General features: G+C 43.7%; 1 protein-coding gene across 1 annotated transcript; it reads right to left on the bottom strand.

The window, feature by feature from the left end:
- Positions 1–605: 605 nt before the first annotated feature.
- Positions 606–24,056, bottom strand: LOC137544739 (NACHT and WD repeat domain-containing protein 2-like). The gene is made up of 7 exons (XM_068265830.1): positions 23,948–24,056; positions 15,675–15,763; positions 15,331–15,447; positions 13,817–14,020; positions 9,349–9,478; positions 6,149–6,702; positions 606–4,373 (listed from the first exon to the last, which is right to left on the bottom strand). Exons 1-7 carry the CDS (start codon positions 24,054–24,056, stop codon positions 606–608), a joined length of 4,971 nt encoding a protein of 1,656 aa, XP_068121931.1.
- Between the last annotated feature and the right edge of the window lie 371 nt (positions 24,057–24,427).

Genomic DNA, 24,427 nt, shown 5'->3' on the forward strand with positions numbered 1-24,427 from the left:
TTATCATAACTTAGATATCATATATGCAACATTTTAAACACTAACCATCATTTTAACTTTTATCTAGCTACTAGTTGACCTAAGCCCGTTTCACACCGCCGCCACCGCAGCAAGTCAGTGTGCATGCGTGCACACCCGTCCTCCCGCGCACCCGTCCACCCGGCTCTCTGGCCCCGTCCTCCTCCTGTCCCAACGGCTACACAGGCACAGGAGGATGACGCAGTTAGGGTTTTATTATATAGGATTTTGCTGCCTGAATAAGTTTATTTTTAGGCAGGGAAGTGACAGCTTCTGTCTTGTCGGTACCTTGTCGGGAATATAGTACACATCACTGAAAAGCAAATTACAGCCATAAACGTTTTTCTGGCAGAATACAACTTTTGAGGGCAGGGGAGAGATAGAAAAAGGTTAAAAGTTAATGTATTTTAACTCTGAGACCATTGAGCATAGACAATAAACCATTTAATCTACTTTGTAACTGTTTAAATATAAAATAAAACCATGGGATAGCTAAAAAAAAATATATAAAAAAAATAATTTTTAGGAGGATAAATACAATTGTTTATCTCATCCGTTTATTTTCACCTCAGATTCACTTTAAAGCATCATCCTAAGACAGTTTCCTCATCTGATGAGCAGGCAGGACTGAGGTCGCAGTTGGTAGAATCATCACTCCATAATATATTCACAGAAGATTTACTTTGGTAAATGTTTACAACCTCACAATCAATGGTTTCTTCCTTATTGTTGAAAGAGAGAAAGCCTTCAAGCCTTGCATTACCAATCCACTTCCTGGCTACCGAGTACGAGCCAAGAGTGCCATCTTCAAATCCAACACAGACCACCGCCTCATCGTCCGACACCATCATGGTACAAGGCATCTTCCCCAAGTGGCACTGAGCAATCGTCCTTCCGTTGAAAACTTCCACGACATTAAGAACAGGGTTGACATGAAAGTCGCATGTACATATATTTGGTTGACCATGGCAAATGTAAATGAGATATTTACCATCATTAGTGAGGTGTTGGTGCAATATGGAGTTAGGTGTATGTAAAGTATAACACTTTTTATCCAAGATGCTGATGACATTGATTGTTCTTTCTCCACTTATAACAATGATATTGCCATCATAAGAGATGTGAAACCAAGGAACAGGAAGAGAGAGTTGAATGGACAACTTGGTCTGAAGGCAAAAAGTTTCCTCCACCACGTTCCAGGTGTAGATATCGGCACACGAGGTCAACAATACAACAAAATCCATGTAACTACTGAGACATTGGAATGCCACGATGGAACCCGACTCATCAGGGCAGCAGAACTCTTTAGATACACAGCCAGACCATAAGCTGATGGCTAGAAGTCTGTTGTTATTACTCAAACCAATAACAAAGGTGCCTTCTGGGCTTACGATTGCTTGACTTACAAAAGTCCGTATCTTACATACTGCCAAGCCTGTTGATGACCTCCAGACTCTGGAACCTCCGTTTTCACAAAGCGTAACCACAATATTACTGTTTGGTGTCACAAGAATCTGAGACACAGGACTGCTGCGGATGCAGAATTGATTTATTCCAGAGTCTGTTTCCCAGACATAAATTTCTCCAGTGGTCACTGACGTTATAAGGAGGTCTCCATTTGGAGTTCCTTTTATCATTTGTACAATGTTTCTGTGTCTAAAAAAAGCTGAAAGGCTGCAGGTCGGAATATTCCACTTACAGACGATATCTGAACCATCTGATGTGTAGGCACTATCCCCTAAAGGGCAAAGAATTAACGAGCTGAACGGCCTTCCGGTTTGGGAGGAAGCTGTTGAGATGGTGATCGATTTTAAATCCCACAATATCACAGATTTACTTTGAGTTACTGCTCCCAGAAGGTGTAACTTAAGGCTCTTCGTGAGCAACGTCACTTGAGATTCAAGATTGATCATGGAAATTAATTGTCCACTTTTAATACTCCAGATGAACAAAGAGGGTACATTGTGCACAGCAGCAATAACTGCATCTCCGTACTGGGAAAACATGCAAGAAATAAATGGGTCCTTGTACAGACTATGGAAACTAACCATCTCCCATTTTGTGGTTTGCCACACATCAAAGCTGTTTGATCTGCATACCAGAAGCTGCTCTGTTGCAAGTTCCGTGGAAACAACCTCATCCCCTTCTTCAGTAGAGTAAAGTTCATCCAAGAGTTGAGGCTTACAACTATCCATTGTATTCCAGAGTCTGATAGTACCATTCTTATCTATCACAACTACAGATGACTCGTGCACGTAAACATCACATATAATGTGTTTGGAAGTGTCCATCTGCAGAATGATGGCCTTGGAGACATCTTCAGTACTGTACAGTTGAAGTGTGTTTGATTGTCCCACAACTAAATACTGTCCCCCATCAATACATGAAAAGTAAGTTACCCTTTGAGCAAAAGAAAGTTCTTTAATAATCTCGCCTGAAAGAACATTAAGCATTCTGACCTGCTGAGCATTCTCAACTAAAACATAGAAGATTGTTTTGGACAGGTGGTATCCTTTCAGGGTAAGCACAGTTTCCTTTAGTTCATTGCCAATCTCGTTCAAAATGGTCCAAGAAGAGCAGTCAAGGAGAATGATGGATTGTTTGATGGTTGAAAGTACCAAGTAAGGATTTTCATCCTCCAGTGTAGCATTCGTAATTTCTAAGCCCAGTGATATCCGATGTTCTAAAGTTGTTTCTTTTGCCTTTCTCCAAGTGTAAACTTGACCATTTTTAAATACTACAATTAAATGAAGATTCGTCTTTGTGTCCAAGATGCTAACAATACGAGATGGTTCTTGGAATTCAATGGTCATAGAAGGCAGTCTGAACAAGCCAGAGTTCAAAATGAGCAAGGAAGTACTCTTGATGCTTTCACAAAATATTTGCTTGGTAAACCTATAAAGACAAGGATACAATGGCAACAGTGGCACCATCTTGGACTGTACAATCAGTTCAAAGGCATTAGGATTGTCGATCAACAAACATCTCGATTCTTGAATCATATCACAGATTAGGTTGACTTCTTCTCTTCCGGTTTGTCTTGCTATGTCTTCTATGCTGCAAATCAGTGAACTGAGATGACCAGAATTTAAGAGGATTTTGTAATAAGGAAGGGACATCAATACATCATTGTATACAGCTTCTAGTTTTCCACATTCTTTCAGATGATAAGGGAGATCAAAGGCTTTCCTTAAATTCCCATTGTACCTATGTTCTCCTCCGTAGTTGCCAGCAAAATACCAAGGCTGAGAAGGAAGCCGGCAGTCAACGTAAATCTTGGAGGGTTCATTACTGATTGATTTGGGCGGCAGTTTTTCACTCTGCAAGCTTGGTTTTGCTTTGACACTAATCGACTTGGCTCTTCCGCCGGCCCAACGACCACTAAAATAGTCACACATATTTGCATGTAAACTCTTGGTTAATTCTGGCTTGCTAAGATATCGTTTAGCAACCACCTGCTGGAAAAGTTTGTTCGTCCAATATATCAGCCCGTAACCGGAAAAAAATCTAGAAGCAATGCAACACTTTAGGTCAAGTAAGATGCTAGCAACTAGCCAGTCGGGAACCCTCAAGATGGAGACATTATCGTGTATATGGAACAACTGGTCTAGGATTGTGTTATCTGAGGACAGGAGATCTACAAGCTCAGCTTCTCCTATCCCAGATTTTGATAGTGTTAGGTAACTTAATGTCCTGGAGACTAACTCATAGCCATATTTCATTTCCAGTTTATAGAATAGTCTTTCAGCTGATTCATGAATGCTTTGGCCAAGAGACTGGTCATCAGTGTCCTGGTGAGATTTCCATCCCAGGACTTCCTTGAATATCAGACGCATCTGTAGAGGTGAGGTGCTACTCGTTAAAGACTGATTCACATAAATCTGTTGCCCGGAGGTGATTCTCCTATGCTCTTTCAGAAGATTTAACCTGAGTTGGTCGTTGCATTCTTTTCTCACTGGCTTCACCTCACTTAAGAGGACCTCCTTGGAAATCGGAGCTTTATTGAGGTTTAAAAATGTCTCATGGGAAACTGATACAATTATTTTGGAGAAAAGTGGAAGAGGAGCAGGCAGCCACCAAAAAATGTCATTGTTACATTTGCAGTGAGTCAAATTATCTATACCATCTACAATTAAGACAAGTGGTCTCTCCTTCGTGGTCACTGATAGAAGATTATGGAAGCATTCCACTAATTTGCCAATATTCCCTCGATAAAGAGGAACAGGTGTCATGTAAATATCCGATAACTGTTGGCATAGTCCTGCCAGTAGTCTGAACAGAGTGAAAGCTTCTCCGGATGAGGGTATGAAGCGGACCACCAATATCGGGTCACAGTCTGTAAGCCATAAGCGTACCTGGAAAAAAGAACAGAATTCATGATATAAATAATAAGCACTTTTTTAGTTGTCATGCTAATTTCATATTCACTTCGGCACATTATGTACAAACGTTTAACTGAACAAGCAGTTAGGTTTGTTTGATTACCTCCCTCTAACAACTGGCTCTAGAGTGTAAAAGAGACTATAAAGTGTGAGCCCTTCTGAGGCGAATAATTCAATGTCATCTATTAAAGTGTGATAAAATTACACTGCTTTAATGCTGTATAAGTATTTAAGGCTAAGTTCAAAGTATGCCCATTGTTGGACTGTTCTACCTAACAAACATTAATGGTCAAGCAGACAAGTAATCTAAAGTTGAAGAGAAATCGAGAGCCCAATATGGTGTAGTATGTCAAAATTGATTGGATAAATGAAACAGTGAGATGGTAATGCTCACAAACACGGGTTACCCACCTAGGTAACGACTCATTAGGCAGGTGAGGAGATTAGACCTGTCCTCACTCAGGATTAAGAAGTCGCTCTCTGTAGATAGGAAGAAAGGGGGTAGATCACCCCTCCACCTGGGTGGACTCAAATATATTGGTAGGTGAACAGAGGCGCCAGAAGGATAAAAGTACATAACATTTTTTAAAAATTGCTGGGAGGAAGTGGTGGACTCACCTCCGTTAAAGCAGACACCAAGGACTGTAAATGTATAGATATACACATTTATTGAAAATACCCCAAAGATGCAACGCGTTTCGCGGGCACAGCCCACTTCTTCAGGCAATAAGCAGGGGATAAACAACAGCAATTCAGTTATAGCAAGCAGAGCACCTCTGTCCAGAGCTGTTGTTTATCCCCTGCTTATTGCCTGAAGAAGTGGGCTGTGCCCGCGAAACGCGTTGCATCTTTGGGGTATTTTCAATAAATGTGTATATCTATACATTTACAGTCCTTGGTGTCTGCTTTAACGGAGGCGAGTCCACCACTTCCTCCCAGCAATTTTTAAAAAATTGTATGTACTTTTATCCTTCTGGCGCCTCTGTTCACCTACCAATAGACAAGTAATCTAATCCAACGTTAACCCCCCCCCCCCCCCCCGACCTTTGAACATTATGCTTTCATAATACTTTAAAGTTCTTTCTTGTTTGTTTAAGCTATCCCTAGAGAGAAAATCACTTCATATCAGGATGCAGACAGCAATAAAATCTAAACAAGGTTTTAACCTGATTCTACAGTATACACAGCTAAAATGTTTTCTTTCCTGGACTGATGGGAGGGGGGGGAGGTAGGTAAAGGGGATAAAAACATGGGCGTGGCAATAACCCTGGTGGGGTCTAGAGGATTTGGGGCCCTCTTCCTCCCTCTCCTCAACCACAAGTGCAGCCAATTAGCAAAAAAAACCCTACCCATTTGCTAAAAAAAAAAAAAGTCCTTGCCACCTGCTCCCGCCCTGCAGCGTAGCAAGTAACAGGAGCATCTGTCATTTTTTTCTTGCTTCCAGACGCTGTTTCAAACCAGAACACTCCCAGCTGCCATTCACCGGCGCCCAATCTTGTGACCCTTATGGGATTCGGGGACCAAGAGGGCCACATGCTATCATTTTTGCTGGGGGGGCCTATTAAGTCTAGTTACGCCCCTGGATGGAAGTAACAGGAGATGAGGAGGATTTTAAAAGTCAGTTGTTGTTAAGCTACTAACAAGTCAAAACCAAACATAAACAGACTTTGCTGTTAGTAAATAAAGTAGATAGTGAATAAATTAGTAAATAAAGGAGACTCATAATATCCATGGAGTTGACAGTTTACCTTCTTTGCACAAGAAGCTAGAAGAACAGTCTTTCCACAACCGGATTCTCCAGCCACCACCATTGGCCTTTGAGACCCATCCTCAAGAATGTAATGTTTAATAGCTTCTGCCTCTCTGGGCTCATACTGCTGCAGGCCTGAGTACATGGCACAAAGGGAGAGATGTTCCAAGATGTCCTCCAATCCATTCTTCAGGGGCTTCCGAGGTCTTCTGACCTGGCTGTCTATTAACTTCACCATGTCTCCATAGAACTGCTTGCAGAGGCCTTCAACATACTGCTGCCTCTTCTCTCTTGTATAGCCCACCTTAATGTCACACGTTGTGGTGGTGGTGTACACGTGAAGACCACCTTTCTGGGCCAGTGTTGGGATGAGCGTGTCCCTGAGGTGACAGAGCCTGGAGTACCCATCAAATAATCCCCCTTCTGGAGGATCTGACCTTCCTTTCTGTTTCTGGTAGGCTTTGAATGGAACTTTGTGTATGTAGCAGACGCATCTCTCCAACACGTCTTCTGGTTGGTTCTGTAGAACAAATAGCAGCTCGTCTTCTAGAGCTAAAAGACATTAATATACAAAGTTACATAACATAATTTTCATAGAATATTTATGCAAAGTAATAATTTAAAATGTACAGGGATTCAAATTACAAAAATTACTTTAACATTGTCTTATATCAATTACCGTCAGGCGAAAAACAAAGTACAACCACATACAAATCTAAGATATCACAAACCAGCCCATGATAAAAAAAAGTCATCTTCTCCTTACCAAGTTCTAATATTATTTAAATCTAACCTCTTGTGGAAAATAACGCCCAGAAAATTCCACCGTGTCATTATTTATAGCATACCTGAACAAGCAAAAAAATATAAAAATGAGGTGGCCATACCTGGGGCATCTTCCTTTCCCCCATAAACTCTATGGCCCCTTTGCTTTTTTCCTGAAAGGTGCATGCTCTGTATGCTGTACCACTCAGCCTTAGACCTCAACTCCCTCCCCACACATGTTCCTGATTGCTTGTCTGCTATATCCTCCTTCGTGTCCTCTCGCTTTTTAATAATATGAGTAAAACAGAACTAATCATTTTTCCACCATCTCTCTTTGATATAACCATAAATGTTAATAACACCCCTATAACTTCAGTTTCCAAAGCACGTTGCTTAGAGATAATATTTGATGGATTCCTCTCTCTCCTTTATTCCTCACATTCACTCGCTCACCAGATCCTGTCATCTCCAACTCAAAAACATATTGTATCTCCCATCTGACCTTTTCTCACTCCGGACACAACTAAAATGTTAGTACATGCTCTTATAATATTGTGTCTGGACTATTGTAACATACTACTATGGACTACCAACCAACAGACTGGCACCCCTCCAATCTGTAGTGAACTCAGCTGCTCAGCTCATTCATCTTTCTTCTCGCTCTTCCTCTGATACTTCTCTCTGCCAATCTCTTCATTGGCTACCAATTAACCTGAGGATCAGTGGTGTAGCTAAGGAGCTGTGGGCCCCGATGCAAGTTTTACAATGGGCCCCCCAAGCACACTATACATAACAATTGATACGGCGCACCAAAACCTGCCAATGGCAACTACAGTGTCAGAGGTGCAAGAAGGGGATGGGGAACAGTTTGTTAATGATTTACCACTATTCAACGTATCTATAGAAATGATTATTATGAGCACAGGACCAATAGAGAGCTAATACTGTAGTTGAGGGAGGGCCCTTTGGGGCCCCTCTGGCCCAAGGGCCCCATTGTGGTCGCAACCTCTATTTCTACGCCATTGCAGAGGATCCAGTTTAAACTTTTAACCCCTAACCTACAAAGCTCTCCACAATCTCTCTCCCCGGTACATATCCTCACTAATTTCCAGATACCAACCCAACCGCATTCTCAGATCTGCACATGAGCTTCTGTTGTTCTCCTCCTGAATCACCTCCTCACATTCACATATAGAATATTTTGCACAGCAGTCGAGGCCAGGATTGTCATGGGCATACGCAGTTACCAATGTTTCCGTACCACAGGAGCTCACAGTACTCCATGCTGTAGTTGCTGCGCACAGCTGTTCAGTAGCGGAAGAGGGCGCAGTTGTTTAGTCAGAACGTTGAACAGGGAGGAAAGCACCAAGATGGAGAGGAGGCTGACTCATATGTGCAGCCACAGAGACTATGGAGGCACAGAAGAAGAAGCCTCAGGTATGGTCACCATGTGTTTTCTTACTTCAGGTACCCTTTAACAAAAAGAAACCCAAAATGCAGAAACTATGTGTTAAAAACTTAGTACACCCCATTCAATAGCTTGAAGAACCACCCTTAGTAACAATAGCTTGAAGCAATTGGTTTTTTTAGGACTTTATTCATTCTTTAACAGCCAATTAATTTAGAGGCTTGCAAGTGCTCCAGGACAACTTATTTTAGAACATTCTTTATTTATTACATTTTCTTGCATCTAATTAGTACTGCTGTAAAGTGTATTTATGGACACTTGCCACTAGGGGGCAGTGTGAGACAATAACAGAGGACTTACACTTTCAGTTTCTATATTTTCTGCTAGTAGAAAGAGATCAAAGCATTTCAAGAATTTGCAGCACAACAAGTTCTGCCGACTGAGGTCATAAGCAGTGCAGTATCTCAAATTGAAGCTGCTAATGGGTTGATCTCTCCCATCAAATATGGGGGGGAATTGTGGCCCACTCCTTTTTTACACCATTGCTTGAGTTTATTGAAGTTTTGAGGGGCATACTCAACTCCTGGGAAGATTGACAACTGCACTTAACGTTTTCTACTCGAGAATAAAAATTCTCATTGAAAAATGAGGGGCTCCACATTGTTCAGAGCAAAATCTACGGCACACCGTGCACAATGTAGGTAATGGACAACCATCCCTAGTGAGACAACCCTAAGGGCCTGAGCCCACTAACGCAGTTGTACGCATTTGTGTCCACTTTTCAGCATCTGTAACATGGATGTGTTTCTGAAAAGTGGACACAACTGTGTTAGTGGGCTCAGGCCCTAGCTGATGGATCAACTCTTCCTACACTGGGAAATTTACGTCAAAATTATTGTTAGCGTTTAGTGTGCACAGAACAACTCTGTCCCCACTTCCAATCTATTTTTTTATTTATTTTTTTATTTTGAAAGACTGATTTTTAAGACTGGCTAATAGAAAGTTGAAATCGTTTTTCGTTTTACCCGAGGAAAAATACTTTCGTGCTTCATCTTCCCTCAGGATCCCCTTCTTCAAGCACAGAGGAACCGCTGTGTCAAAGATTCTCTTTATTTCCTGGGAAGCCTCGTACATCCGGTCGGAATAATCTCCTCTCTGCAAGCAGAATGAATACATAAGGCCACCGTGACATTTCTTAACATTATGTACATCGGTGCCAACACTTTACATGGAGCACAGAAATATTCCAAGCCTCTCTGTTGACTCTTTTTATTAAAGAGGAACTTCAGCCTAAACAAACATACTGTCATTAAGTTACATTAGTTATGTTAACTAAAATAGATAGGTAATATAATCTCTCCCCCACCCTGTTTTAAAAGAACATGCAAATATTTGATTTCATGAGGGTAGCCATCTTTTTGGTTGAAAGGAGGTGACAGGGAGCATGAGACACAGTTCCAACTGTCCTGTGTGCTGATCACCCCTCCCAGTTGCTAGGCAACGTGAATAACAACATAGAAATCCCATCATGCTTTGCACAGCACCAGGGGAAAAAAGCCCGGGCAGTTTTCTTTGATTGGTGGAGCTTAGCTAAAAATGCAGCTAAAAATGATGCTTTGGTAAGAAAAACAAAGTTTGATGATGTGAAACTGTTAAAAAAAAACACCAAGCCATTTCAGTTCTGCTCAGTAGATTTTTAGTCCGGAGGTTCACTTTAATATTCTGCACTCCAACTGTCACAAAGTAAAGCCCTGTACACACACTAGATTGTTCCTGACCAAGGTGTCCTCTGCCCAAAATCTAGCGTGTTTGGCGAACCTTGCCAAGAGATCCAGACTGGTTGATCGCCTCGGCCAAACACACGCAGACAGGGCATTGTTGTTCTACTCCCCTCACCCACTCCGTGTCTTCTCCATCGGCCTCTTCTCCCTCCTCCATAGCAACAGAACATGTTGCTAGCCTGTAGGATAGCGCCATGTCTGTACAGACATTGGCCACAAACAGTCACCTGAGGAATCAAGTCCTGATTTCTGCAGGCAATAATAATTGTGTGTGTGGGCGCACCTTAAAAAAGGGAACCTCAAGTGAGAGGGATATGGAGGCTGCCATACTTATTTCCTTTTAAACAATACCAGTTGCCTGGCTGTCCTGTTGATCTATCTGGCTGCAGTAGAGTCTTAATCACACCAGAAACAAGCATGTAGCTAATCATGTCAGATCTGACAATAATGTCAGAAACACCTGATCTGCTGCATGCTTGTTCAGGGGCTATGGCTAAAAGTATTAGAGGCAGGGGATCAGCAGGACAGCAATGCTATGTGCATTGTTTAAAATTAAATAAATATGTCTGCCTCCATATAAAACTTTTGTTTGACTCCAACTTTATTAATTTAAGGTATTGCTTATTTCCAAGTACTACTATGAGGCCTGGAACCCACTACAAAACGCTACTGCTAATCGCTAGCGTTTTGTATGAGCGTTTTGTATGAGCGTTTTGAATGAGCGGTTTGCAAATTGCAAGCGATTTCATAAGCGTTTTCAGGAGCGATTTTAAAAAGTGTATTCCATTTGACAGCGGTTGTGTAGCGATTAGCAATTTAATTCTGATTGGTCCTTTCAATTAATTATAATTTTGTTACAGTGTGCAGTAACTTCAAAACGCTAGCAAAATCGCTCTGTGCAGGTTTTGATGAGCGATTACGCCAGTGTTTATATACTTTACATTGCAGAAACACTAACGCTAAATGCTAAAAATGCTGCATGTCCTGCGTTTTGCGATTTGGTAATCGCAATCGCTCCAGTGGAATTTGGCCCATCCATTAACATTAGCTGACCGTTTAGGGAAATCGCTAGAGGTTTGACTCGCTCCCTAAATGCTCATAAAATCGCTCTGGTGGGTTCCAGCCCTGAATGAGTAATCAAAGAAATGACCAGCATGGTCTGAATCCACAATAACCCAGGTAGAGTCTTTCAGGTTTCTTGGGTCCACAATCTCAAACAACCTAAAATGGGACAACAACACGGCCACTATAGTCAAGAAAGCGCAACAGAGGATGTACCATCTATGGCAGCTGAAAAAGTTTGGGCTACCTCAAAATCTAATGGTGCAGTTCTGCACTGCAATCATCGAATCCACCATAACATCTATGACTGTATGGTTCGGCTCCTGGTCAGTATTAGAAAAGGGGAGGCTGCAGCGCATCATCCTATCAGTGGAAAGGATAATTGGCTGTAGCTTACCTTCCCTGCAGGATCTTTACGCTAGCAGGTGCAGAAAGAGAGCAACCAAAATTGCCTCTGACCCCTCTCACCCAGCTCACTCCATCTTCCAGCGCATGCCTTCAGGAGTAAGATTCCGGTCAATCGCTACCAAAACCTCCAGACACAGGAACAGCTTTTTTCCTCAAGCGGTAGCCATACTTAAAGCAGAACCCCGCTAGAGCTGCTAGGACTGGAAAGTAATCAGCACAGAACTGAAAATGAACAATCCTTACATTGCTTACTGCCATTATACTGTACTTACATACTGTTCTCTTGACTTGTAATATACACACAGTCTGTCCTTGTATTGTTTTTGTTTGTGTTTGTTAAGCACCTGCCAATACAAATTCCTTGTAGGTGCAAACTTCCTTGGCAAAATAAATTGATTCTGATTCTGAATAATGATTGTATATCTTCATGGAACATGTGACTAGATGAGTGGCAAAAGTTTGTTCTAAAGGAAGTCCTCTTTCACGTCTCAAAAATGTGGCGTGTATATTGGTACAAGGTTAGAAAGCTAACGACGTAGGAGGCCACTGTTTATATAAAAACATACAAACCTGCAGGAAATCTTCTTTCTTCTTCTTTTCTTCTAGTTGGCATCCAGTGGTGTCTCTTAACGTGGCCATCTCTGCCCACATGTGGATGAGCTTCCACGGAGAAGCATATTAATCAGCTGATGAGTTTCCACTTGTCTGGCTGGTTATGGTCATGTGATTATGCCTTACTTATTCATCCTCTGATTATGTGATTATGCCTTACTTATTCATCCCCTAGTTATGGTCATGTGATTATGCAGCCTTACTTATTTATCCCCTAGTTATGGTCATGTGATTATGCCTTACTTATTCATCCTCTGGTTGTGGTCATGTGATTATGCCTTACTTATTCATCCTCTGGTTGTGGTCATGTGATTATGCCTTACTTATTCATCCTCTGGTTGTGGTCATGTGATTATGCCTTACTTATTCATCCGCTAGTTATGGTCATGTGATTATGCCTTACTTATTCATCCCCTAGTTATGGTCATGTGATTATGCAGCCTTACTTATTCATCCCCTAGTTATGGTCATGTGATTATGCAGCCTTACTTATTCATCCCCTAGTTATGGTCATGTGATTATGCAGCCTTACTTATTCATCCCCTAGTTATGGTCATGTGATTATGCCTTACTTATTCATCCTCTGGTTGTGGTCATGTGATTATGCCTTACTTATACATCCCCTAGTTATGGTCATGTGATTATGCCTTACTTATCCTCTGGTTGTGTTCATGTGATTATGCCTTACTTATTCATCCTCTGGTTGTGGTCATGTGATTATGCCTTACTTATTCATCCTCTGGTTATGGTCATGTGATTATGCCTTACTTATTCATCCTCTGGTTATGGTCATGTGATTATGCCTTACTTATTCATCCTCTGGTTGTGGTCATGTGATTATGCCTTACTTATTCATCCTCTGGTTGTGGTCATGTGATTATGCCTTACTTATTCATCCTCTAGTTATGGTCATGTGATTATGCCTTACTTATTCATCCCCTAGTTATGGTCATGTGATTATGCAGCCTTACTTATTCATCCCCTAGTTATGGTCATGTGATTATGCAGCCTTACTTATTCATCCCCTAGTTATGGTCATGTGATTATGCCTTACTTATTCATCCTCTGGTTGTGGTCATGTGATTATGCCTTACTTATCCTCTGGTTGTGGTCATGTGATTATGCCTTACTTATTCATCCTCTGGTTGTGGTCATGTGATTATGCCTTACTTATTCATCCTCTGGTTGTGGTCATGTGATTATGCCTTACTTATTCATCCCCTAGTTATGGTCATGTGATTATGCAGCCTTACTTATTCATCCCCTAGTTATGGTCATGTGATTATACCTTACTTATTCATCCTCTGGTTATGGTCATGTGATTATGCCTTACTTATTCATCCTCTGGTTGTGGTCATGTGATTATGCCTTACTTACTCATCCTCTGTTTATGGTCATGTGATTATGCCTTACTTATTCATCCTCTGGTTATGGTCACGTGATTATGCCTTACTTATTCATCCTCTGGTTATGGTCATGTGATTATGCCTTACTTACTCATCCTCTGTAGGCCAATAGTGACCAGTAACTCTGAGAAGTACAACTCAAACACCTGATCATGTGCTCCTCAATTGTTTCTCCTTCCAAAAGTGGCCATGTTATATTATCATTGTCCTATATTGGACCCTACCTGTCTTCGGCTGTATTGCGATGGCTCGTCCATGTCTAGCAGGTTGTACACTGGTGGGATTCCATTCTCGTCCCGCTGATAGCAGCTCTCCAATATTTTGGTGCTCAGTCCGTGTTTCTCAGCTGTATGCAGGATCTTCTCAAACTCCTCTGAGTAGATCTGCGTGGGAAGACAGGATTCCCCATACTCCTCTCCAATCAGTGCCTGGAAACACAACATCGTTGTCAGAACACGGCTCTGTAGTTGGTTGGGTGGGATTATTACAGCTGGTAGATTCTGGGCCTGATTTATTAAGGTTATCGTGGGATGGTCAAGACTGCAGAACATAAAAGATTCTGGCCTACATCTATTGAAAATGGTGACTGTCATCTGGGCCACGTTAGGTCAAAGCAAGGGTTACTAAAAAGAGTTGTAGCTCTTGGGGCCCCATGGGAAAATTTAATTGGGATCCTCACCCCAAGGAACACCTGAATAATAGCATCCTTCCTTCCTTGTGGATATGTGTAGCACAATTACCCTGCATCTAAGAGTACCGGTGATTCCCCCAGTTCCCACGCTGCATCCCTCGCACATGACATCACAGTACAAGTTCCTGGCAGTCGCAGTGTGAAAAGAGCACAAAAAGACATGCCTAAGGACAACATGGGCTCCCACCTGATCCTGGGCCCTATAGCAGCTGCTGCTTACACTATGGCCATCGCTGTAGCGCAAGAACAGATTAGAGAATCAGTATTCACATTTTTCAGTGGGACGAGAGGGTTCATTGGCCAGTCAGAGGAGGTGATCTTCAAAGGTTTCTATCCCACTAATCAATTTTGCTTCTCGTCTCTGCACCTGCTCTAAGGCTTCTTGCACACAGGGACGTTACAGGCACACGTTAGTGCAGCCTGTAACGCTCCCCCAACGCACAGCAATGTAACACAAGTCGGCTGTTCACACTGCCCACGTTGTGTTACATTGTAACGCAGCAAAGTGCTGCATGCTGTGCGTTCTCCGCGGCTAAGCCGCGTTAGACTGTTTGCACATGCTCAGTCATGTTGGGGAGGAGGGGAGAGCGGCGGGGCACATGGCTAATTAATATTCACTGCACTCAGTGACGTGCAGTGTTTACTTCCTGGAGTGGCCGCTCTGTGCGGCGATTGGCCGGGCGGGACCACGTGATGCCGCATGCGTCCAAGAGTACGCATCACGGCATCACGGACGCCAGAGTGAGCTGCACAACGCGGCTCACTCCGACGTCCACACCAGAGAGCACCAGGCGTTGCGTTAGGGGCACGTTATGTGCCCTATAACGTCTCCTAAACGCAACGTCCTGGTGTGTAACTAGCCTAAAACTGCAATATCTTTCCTGTAATGTGGTGCCCAGAACTGAATTCCATATTCCAGATGTGGCCTTACTAGAGAGTTAAGCAGGGGCAATATTATGCTAGCATCTCGAGTTTTTATTTCCCCTTTAATGCATCCCAGAAATGCATTTGAGAAATACACATTTCATGTCACCTACTGTTTCTTACCACAAAACATGTCCCAGCAGAGGTCTCGATACACTCCTCCAGCAGCTGCATGCGGACCTTACTCATTTTATTGCTGTTACGGTCATTGAGGTGAACGCCATCGTACCCGTCTATCACCTGTAATATTAGATAAGTGGAGAAAAGCAATGCAGGTTGCTGTTTGCTTCAAATCATATTATGCCAGAAAGGAGTCGCTTTATGATGATGCGCCCATTGTTTGGCCATATCACCATGGAAACAAGACCGGTTCCCCGGTTGTAAACGATTGGTGTAGTGAAGGTATGGCTACGAGCTGCCCACTGTCACATGCCCGGAGCTGGTGATGACAACTTGTGAGCACTTACCTGGAACTCCAGGCCGTAGGTGTGTCTGCAATACTCTCTCAGTTTGGGGTAAACGTCTACATGTAGAGCGGCTCTCTCCCACTCCGAATCTGAAAAAGATTCATTGGAAAACAACGAGAAGGTTTTAGCCGTATTCTGAAGGGAGGAGTGGTAGTTCTCTCAATCAAGGTAATGACTTTCATTTCTGAAGCTCACAGAAACAAGCAGGCCCTGGCTTAACAAACGTGAAGCCAGGGAATATACATAATACCGCCAATAAACAGAACGTTTGTTCCACAGGTTGTTTAGCATAGACCACCCCAGATTGGGAATGGATGTGGTGTTGACTCCGGGTGGCTCCTCATATCACACTGCCGTGTGCAAAACCGGTGGTGTCCCAGGCTCTCTCACCGCCTGGAACCACGATCTGCAAGCTTCACCCCAAAGGGGGGTAGGAGCAGCTCAGACAACACCCCCCCCCCCAAGATGATGGTGCATTGCCCCTCCCCCATCACTGTACTCTTATGCCTCACCTCCCCCCACTTAGTAACATACAGTTAACTATTTCCAAATTCCAGCAGCGTACAGTAAGCAGGATAGGGTCTGTAAAAAAACTCTCCATGTCAGCCTGAGTCTATGCAGGTAGTACATCTGTAGGTAACTTTTCTTCAACAATAGCACCATCATTTGGACAATCTGCTCTGCTCAAAAGCCTCTGAGTTCTGTTCTAGGCAAAACATATCTAACACACACCATACAAACATTCGGGGACATTTATCAATTTTGTCTGAGACAAAATATTGGTAGGTTTGTAGAAAACCATGCAGAACTATATCAGGCATCTTAAGAAATCATTAGATTGTGCAGATTCCTTCTAAAACTTGTAAAATAGGAGGAGTTGGGAAGGTCTCTCAGACAGTGCAGTGTGTGAGGGGAATTGCTGTTGCTGAGGTAACCAACACACACCTGCTGTATTGATAGCAGCAGGCTCTGAGGAGGAATTCAGCAGGGGGAGGAGCACATCACAAATCATGTCTAGCCTGCACTCTGCAATCATGACTAGCCTGCAGTTCTACATCTGTAGAACTGCTATCAAGCACTTCTTAATCTACGCCAGTTTAGGGATGGATTTCCACTTTTCTTAACTGTAGTGCAGCTCTAGAAATTCATACTAAATTGCCACTATTACCTAAGATTTAAGAAGGTTCTTATTATCATGCAGAACTGTTCTCCCTGCTGGTTAGAACAGATTAAGAAGAAAAAACTGTCGGTAATGCGTTGATAAATCTCCCACATTGATTTTGATCACCCAAACAGGCCCCACCAGCCATCGATGGTGCCGCCTTTGTGCCCCCCCCCCCCTCCCAAACTTATAGTTGGAACCTCCACTGCCACTTGTGGGATTATCACAAAACCTAAGAATGTTTACATATAAGTACATGATTAACACTTTAAAGCACATTGTTCCATTTGTAGGTAGCTGTTAGCAGGAGGAAGCATTGAGTATAGCATTGAATACATTCCATAGCACTGGCAGCAGCTGGGATAAGAGGAGGGGGGATATTTATGCTGCGCACAGTTCTGCAGCCGAGATACAGGAATTTCCTCACATTCTGCTGCTTCAGCAGAGCTCTGTACTCAGGAGAATGTTTTATTTTCCTGTCCCCTCTTGCGCTCTCGCTGGCCACTGCCAGCATGTCACACATACCCCAGGACAACCATTCACTCAGCTGCTAGCCGGCTAACCATATGAGGCCCGTTTGTTGTGCAGGCGGCCGAGACGCGGTCTGTGCGGGTTACCTCACGGCTCATGGTGAGAGCCAACACAACCTAAACTACACAAATGGATTATTTATACAGACAGATGAACCTCAGGCTAGTCTGAACTCTAACTTTCCAAGAAATAAGAAAATATTAAATCTAATGCATTGCAGGATCGTCCGAAGGCCCGTCTGACTGGCCTAGATATAAAAAGTGGGGAGAGTTCAGGGCACGCCCAGAGAAAGTTTACATTTTTGATGAGACCATGGATGTGTGAGCCATACACTTTAAAAGGACAACTTAAAGGGAACCAGAGACGAAGCACCCTCATGCATTTTATCATATATATCAGTGGGAACATTAGAGAAAATACCTACCTTGCTCTCTGTTTCATTCTTCACTGCTCAGCTTGCTTCTTAGCAGCCCTGATAAAATCCCCGACTGAGCATTCAGTCTGGCTTTGCTCAGGAATATTTATAGCTCAGTCTGTGTTCTCTCATGTCTTTTCAAGCCCAAGCCTGCCCTCTGCTGGCTCTGCTCAGGAATCATTATAGCTGAGTCATTATAGCAAAGCCAGACTGAATGCTCAGTCGGGGATTTTATCAGGTCTGATAAGAAACAAGTTGTGCAGTGCAGAATGAAACAGAGAGCAGGGTAGGTGTTTTCTCTAATGTTCTCACTGATCTATATGGTAAAATACATGAGGGTGCTTCGTCTCTGGTTCACTTTAAGTGAGAAGAATATGCTGCCATATTTATTTCCTTTTAAACAACATCAGTTGCCTGGCAGCTTTGCTGATCTATTCGGCTGCAGTAATGTCTGAATAACACCAAAAACAAGCATGCAGCTAATCTTGTCAGATCTGACAATAATGTCAGAAACATCTGATCTGCTGCATGCTTGTTCAGGGGCTATGGCTAATAGTATTAGAGGCAGAGGATCAGCAGGGCTGCCAGGCAACTAGTATTGCGTTAAAGGAAATAAATATGGCAGCCTCCATACCCCTCTCACTTCAATTGTCCTTTAAAGTGTACTTGTATTGAAATAGGGCCACAAATGGGTACTTATGTAGGGGGAGCCTCCGGATCCCCCGTCTCCCTCCTCCTTGCCATTCCAGCGCTGAGACTCGCTGAAGCCTGTCAACAAGGGCTCGTGGGCGGAGCTTGGCTGCACTGCGCATGGAGCCAAAGGGCTTGGCATTTTCTCAGCTCGGCTCCGTGCTACTGCCCAGACGTGACCCGTCCTGCTCTTTCTAGTAAGTCATCGCTATGCCTGCAATCTTACCAGAGAGATTCAGTCTGTGCCCAGCCCTCTTGCGGACTGAAGCGCAGGATGATGTCACCCAAACAGCAGCCCCACCCACAGTGGGTGTTCCTCAAATAAATCTAAAATATTATTTTTGTAAGACAGCTGGTGAAATATAAGTGACATTTAGAAACGCATTTTAAAAAATGCTGATTGTAGGGTTCCTCGTCCTAGGCATTTTTAACCCATTGGTCTTGATTCACTTACACAAATAGCATGCCTTATCCGAGTTAACACTCCTTATCAAAGTTAACACGCCTTATCAGAGAAGCATAGCGAGCGCTGCGTACTTATGCCTGCTAATTGGCAATGACGATGGCTCCACTCGCCCTGCCCTGAGCCCCTGCGGGTTCAGAGCGATCGCTATGCTACCCTGTTAACTTTGATAAGGTGTGTTAATTTGGATAAGGCATGCTATTTGTCTTAGTGAATTAAGCCCATTGTTTCCCATGCAGGCTGTTATTCTACAGGGAATTCAGAACTCATGAGGATGGAGTTCCACCAGCCAAGCAATCCCAGCCCACAAGGTCCATAAGATCCAGGTTACCCTAGAAACTTTACAAGTGCAATTTGTGCTATTGCTGCTGGTGGCCAAATTACCTTGTTTTTTTTCTAATTTGGGTGCCCAAATTAGTTACTGAGCGCCACTATATCTGTCAGCCTATGATGGCGCAAAAATGAGTGGCACAGCTCTGCACTGAAATAAGCTGATCCCCCACACTAATGTCTCACTAGGATATATCCGTTTGTTAAAGGGTACCCGAAGTGACATGTGACATGATGAGATAGACGTGTGTATGTACAGTGCCTAGCAGCACACAAATAACTATGTTGTGTTTTTTTTTCTTTTTTCTTTCTTTTCTCTGCCTGAAAGAGTTAAATATCAGGTATGTACGTGGCTGACTCGGTCCTGACTCAGACAGGAAGTGACTACAGTGTGACCCTCACTGATAAGAAATTCCAACTATAAAACACTTTCCTAGCAGAAAATGGCTTCTAAGAGCAAGAAAGAGGTAAAAAGGGGAATTTCTTATCAGTGAGGGTCACAATGTAGTCACTTCCTGTCTGAGTCAGGACTGAGTCAGCCACTTACATACCTGATATTTAACTCTTTCAGGCAGAGAAAGAAAAAAAGGAGCACAGCCTAGTTATTTGTGTGCTAGGCACTGTACATACACATGTCTATCTCATCATGTCACGTCAAGTCGGGCATCCTTTAACCTCCTGAGCGGTCTGGACGAGCTCAGCTCGTCCATCACCGCCGGAGGCTGCCGCTCAGGCCCTGCTGGGCCGATTTTTATCAAATAAAGTGCAGCACACGCAGCCGGCACTTTGCCAGCCGCGTGTGCTGCCTGATCGCCGCCGCTCTGCGGCGATTCGCCGCGAGCAGCGGCGAAAGAGGGCCCCCCTAGCCGCCTGAGCCCTGCGCAGCCGGAACAAAAAGTTCCGGCCAGCGCTAAGGGCTGGATCGGAGGCGGCTGACGTCAGGACGTCGGCTGACGTCGATGACGTCACTCCGCTCGTCGCTATGGCGACGATATAGGCAAAACAAGGAAGGCCGCTCATTGCGGCCTTCCTTGTTTATTCTGGGCGCCGGAGGCGATCGGAAGATCGCCTCCGGAGCGCCCTCTAGTGGGCTTTCATGCAGCCAACTTTCAGTTGGCTGCATGAAATAGTTTTTTTTTTATTTAAAAAAAACCCTCCCGCAGCCACCCTGGCGATTTAATCAGAACGCCAGGGTGGTTAAAGATAACTTTTTTTGGACGCCATCAGAATAAGATGGGCAAACTGACTGAGACTGCATTCCTCCTGGAAGATGATTGTTCAGATGTCTCATTGTCATCCAATAGTAAAAGTGGCGCGCTATCAAGGAAACCTGACACACATACAGTCCAGAACTTTGACTCAGAAAGCCTGCATTATCAGACACAACTACTAACTATGGAACAGATCAGCATTTATTACATTACATTTAGGACAGTGCGGAGAGTAATGAGGGGTAATGATGTATTTAATAGCCGGGACAAATGGGCAAACAAAATGTGTGGGTTTTATCCACAGTAGCATGTTTTATTTTAAAACAATAATGGCTGAAAACTGAGAAAAAATGTTTTTTTTCCCATTTTTTTCTGATTATTCCTGTTAAAATGCATTTAGGATAAATTAATTCTCAGCTAAAAGTACCACCCAAAGAAAACCTGATTGAAGGCAAAAAAAAGGATATAGATCATTTTGGTGTGATAAGTAGTGATAAAGTTATTTGCAAATGAATGGGAGGAGGCAAATGAAAGGTTAAAATTGCTCTGGTCCATAAGTGGAACACAACCTGTAGTGGTCAAGTGGTTAATTCTGTTTACTAACTACATTAGGCTACCTGACAATACACATCACTTAGGTGGTCAGCAGTGGAACCTTTGATCTTCTAGTGACAGGTGTCACTTAACACAACTTGTCAAGGTAAGGAGTGTCCCCGGGGCCTCTGGATCTGTCCGGAGGAGTCTGTAATTTACAGCTATATATGACACCCTGCGGAGCACTCAGTTCATGGCGAATTTTGTCGGCACCAGAATAGACGTGATATTTGTAGAGAATAATCTCCTCTCCCTTCCTCTCATCCGGGGAAGAGTTCTGACGCTCTGCGGTGGGTTTATCTTCAGTCTGCTAATTTTACCCTCCGCTCTCTCTGCTTCTACAGAAATAAAGCTCTTGTTTTAGATCTTGTCTGACAGTTTTCAGGCTTTGCTCGCACTTCCTCAGACAGAAACCTTCATATCTCTACTGCTCTCTGTTTTTGTAGATTTCAATACTGTAAAAGTAAAACATCTCTTTGGCTTTGTGCATACAAATACAAGACAAGACAAGACAAATAACATTTATATTGCGCTTTTCTCCTTGCGGACTCAAAGCGCCAGAGCAGAGCAGCAGCCACTAGGGCGCGCTCTATTGGCAGTAGCAGTGTAAGGGAGACTTGCCAAAGGTCTCCTACTGAATTAGTGCTGGCTTACTGAACAGGCAGAGCCGAGATTCGAACCCTGGTCTCCTGTGTCAGAGGCAGAGCCCTTAACCATTACACCTTCAGCCAAATGCCGGTAAGTTACATCTCATATTCAGGCTTCCCATTAGACTATTCAGTGCGTCTTTTAGTAGAAAATGAAGTCTAGTGTTCAGTGTTGTACCGTGTTAGCCATCAGTAAAAGCAAGAAGTTTTGAATCAGGATGATACCATTTATTGGCTAACTTAGAGGAAACACAAAAAGTAAGTTTTCGGCTAATAAGCCTTCTTCCGATGCCATTCCTGTATGCTGTATGTTACACACTGGATAATCAGAGGAGAAACATTCTTTTGCAAACATAAATAAATGTCATTAGATGCCTTAATTACAACATTATGAGGCTCTCACAGGGATGCTAGCTAATTTATGGCAAATAGATATAGACCACTTGCTTGCTTAAAGGGGTTCTGTGGCCTTCTAAAAACAAAAAGTGTCACCTAGGGCTTCTACTGGCCCCCTGCAGCTATCAAGTCCCATGCTGTCACCTGCCAATTATTCGTCTAACTAGATGAACAGCACAGCGGCTATGCAGCCATGGCCACGCGCATCCTTGCTCCCACGCGTCATTGGGAGCTTACTGTGCAGGCGCAGTGCAACAAAATCTTAAACTGTGCCTGCGCACTAAGCTCCCGGAGACACGAGCGGGAATGAGGACGCATGTTGCCATGGCTGCGCAGCCGCAGTGCTATTCATCTAGTTAGACGAATAATTTACAGGTGACCAGCGGCGAGGAACGGAGGGGGCTTCAGTGACGGCGTGGGACTTAATAGCTGCAGGGGGCCAGTAGAAGCCCCAGGTAAGTGACCCTTTTTGTTTTTTTAAACAGCCACAGAACCCCTTTAAGGTAAACCAGAGCTGAATAAATAAGAAAAATCGATATTTACCCGCTGTTTCCTCCCGCAGCATAAACATGTGTGAGTCCCTCTGCGTCCTCCCACAGTCTGCCGTTCAGCCGCGATCAGCTTGGGAAAATGTCTCAGAATAATTCTCAGAATCATTTTGATGGTAATCATTTTGATGGTACTTTTTCAATTGTTAAATACTTAAAGCGGACCTGAACTTAAAATTTCACTATGCCTTAAAGGAAAACTTAAGCCAAACAAAAAAAAATGACATTTACTCACCCGGGGAATCCTAAGCCCCCTGAAGCTGGATGGTGCCCTCGCAGCCCCGCTCCGATCATCCTGTCCCCGCCGGCGGCTACTTCCGGGTTTGGCGACAGCCGCCGACAGGCTGGGAACGCGGCTGTTTTTCCGCGTTCCCAGCCGCTATATCACCCCTCTATGCTGCTATAGCGTATATATATACGAGATTTTCTCTTACTGCGCCTGGCAGTAAGCTCCCGGAGACGCGAGCGGGAGCGAGTGCCGCAGTCGTGCTAGAGAGCTAATTATACCGGGACCAGCGGTGGGGAACAGATGATCGTAGGAGGACGGCGCGGGACATGACAGCTACACGGGGCCGATAGAAGCCCCAGGTGAGTGTCAGTTTGTTTGTTTTTTAACACTCCACAGAGCCCCTTTAAAAGTTATAAGAGAATATGAAAATTTTCGGAGATAACTCAGGAGAAAAAGTGAATTGCAAATGGGCCTGTCTGTTAAAATGCACTATTACCAATGCAGAGTATACCACAAGCAATTAAGGGTGCAATATCTATTGTACTTGGCAAATAAAGAGGATTCTGTTTCTGATTCGGATATAAATCTAACAAGGTTGTTATATTTCCTGTAATACAGGTTGCCCAGCAAGCTCATGGTGAACCAGAACTCCCAGGAACTGCATAGCCTACTTCCAGAGAGTGTAGCAGAAAGTATTGGTGGGCAGCACGGTGGCGTAGTGGTCAGCGCTCTCGCCTTGCAGCACTGGGTCCCCGGTTCGAATCCCAGCCAGGTCAACATGTGCAAGGAGTTTGTATGTTCTCCCCGTGTCTGCATAGGTTTCCTCTGGGCACTCTGGTTTCCTCCCACTTCCCAAAAACATACATATAAGTTAATTGGTTCCTCCCTAAATTGGCCCTAGACTATTATACATGCACTACACGATACATACATAGATATAGGACTATAGTAGGGACTAGATTGTGAGCTCCTCCGAGGGACAGTTAGTGAAGAGACTCTGTACAGTGCTCTGGAAGATGTCGGCGCTATATAAATACTAAATAATAATAATACTTACCAAGAGGGTCGGCACACAGGAAAACCTTCACACTACATCTCTCCTCTCCAGGAAGGTAGTCAAAGTCTCCTCGCAAAATCGCCAGGCGAGTCCTCTCATCACCCGCCATTACAGGTCCAGAGAGAAGCTCCTCCACATAACAGAGCTCTATAGATGGATCCAAGGCTGGTTATACGCCCTGGCTGGGTTCCTCTGTGTATGTTACTCTCTTATCTGTTCACACTTAACTCTCCCAGAATTCCCTGGGCTTAATTAGGATGGATTCTCAAGAGGAAGTTCTAACTCCACCAGGAAGCATCAGTCCTCACATCCCCCTTAACCACACTGCGGCCCTCCAGAAAGCTGGTGGTCATTTCTTATGTCAGCAAAGGTCTTAATAGCTGGTGGTAATTGTTCTCTAGTACGTTGTATAACCTCTTTTCTCGTGTTATGATTCCCCTGACTTGTAAATGCGTATTTACCGAGGACTACTTCCATTTC

Source organism: Hyperolius riggenbachi, chromosome 2 (genome assembly GCF_040937935.1).
Source record: "Hyperolius riggenbachi isolate aHypRig1 chromosome 2, aHypRig1.pri, whole genome shotgun sequence".
NCBI lineage: Eukaryota > Metazoa > Chordata > Amphibia > Anura > Hyperoliidae > Hyperolius > Hyperolius riggenbachi.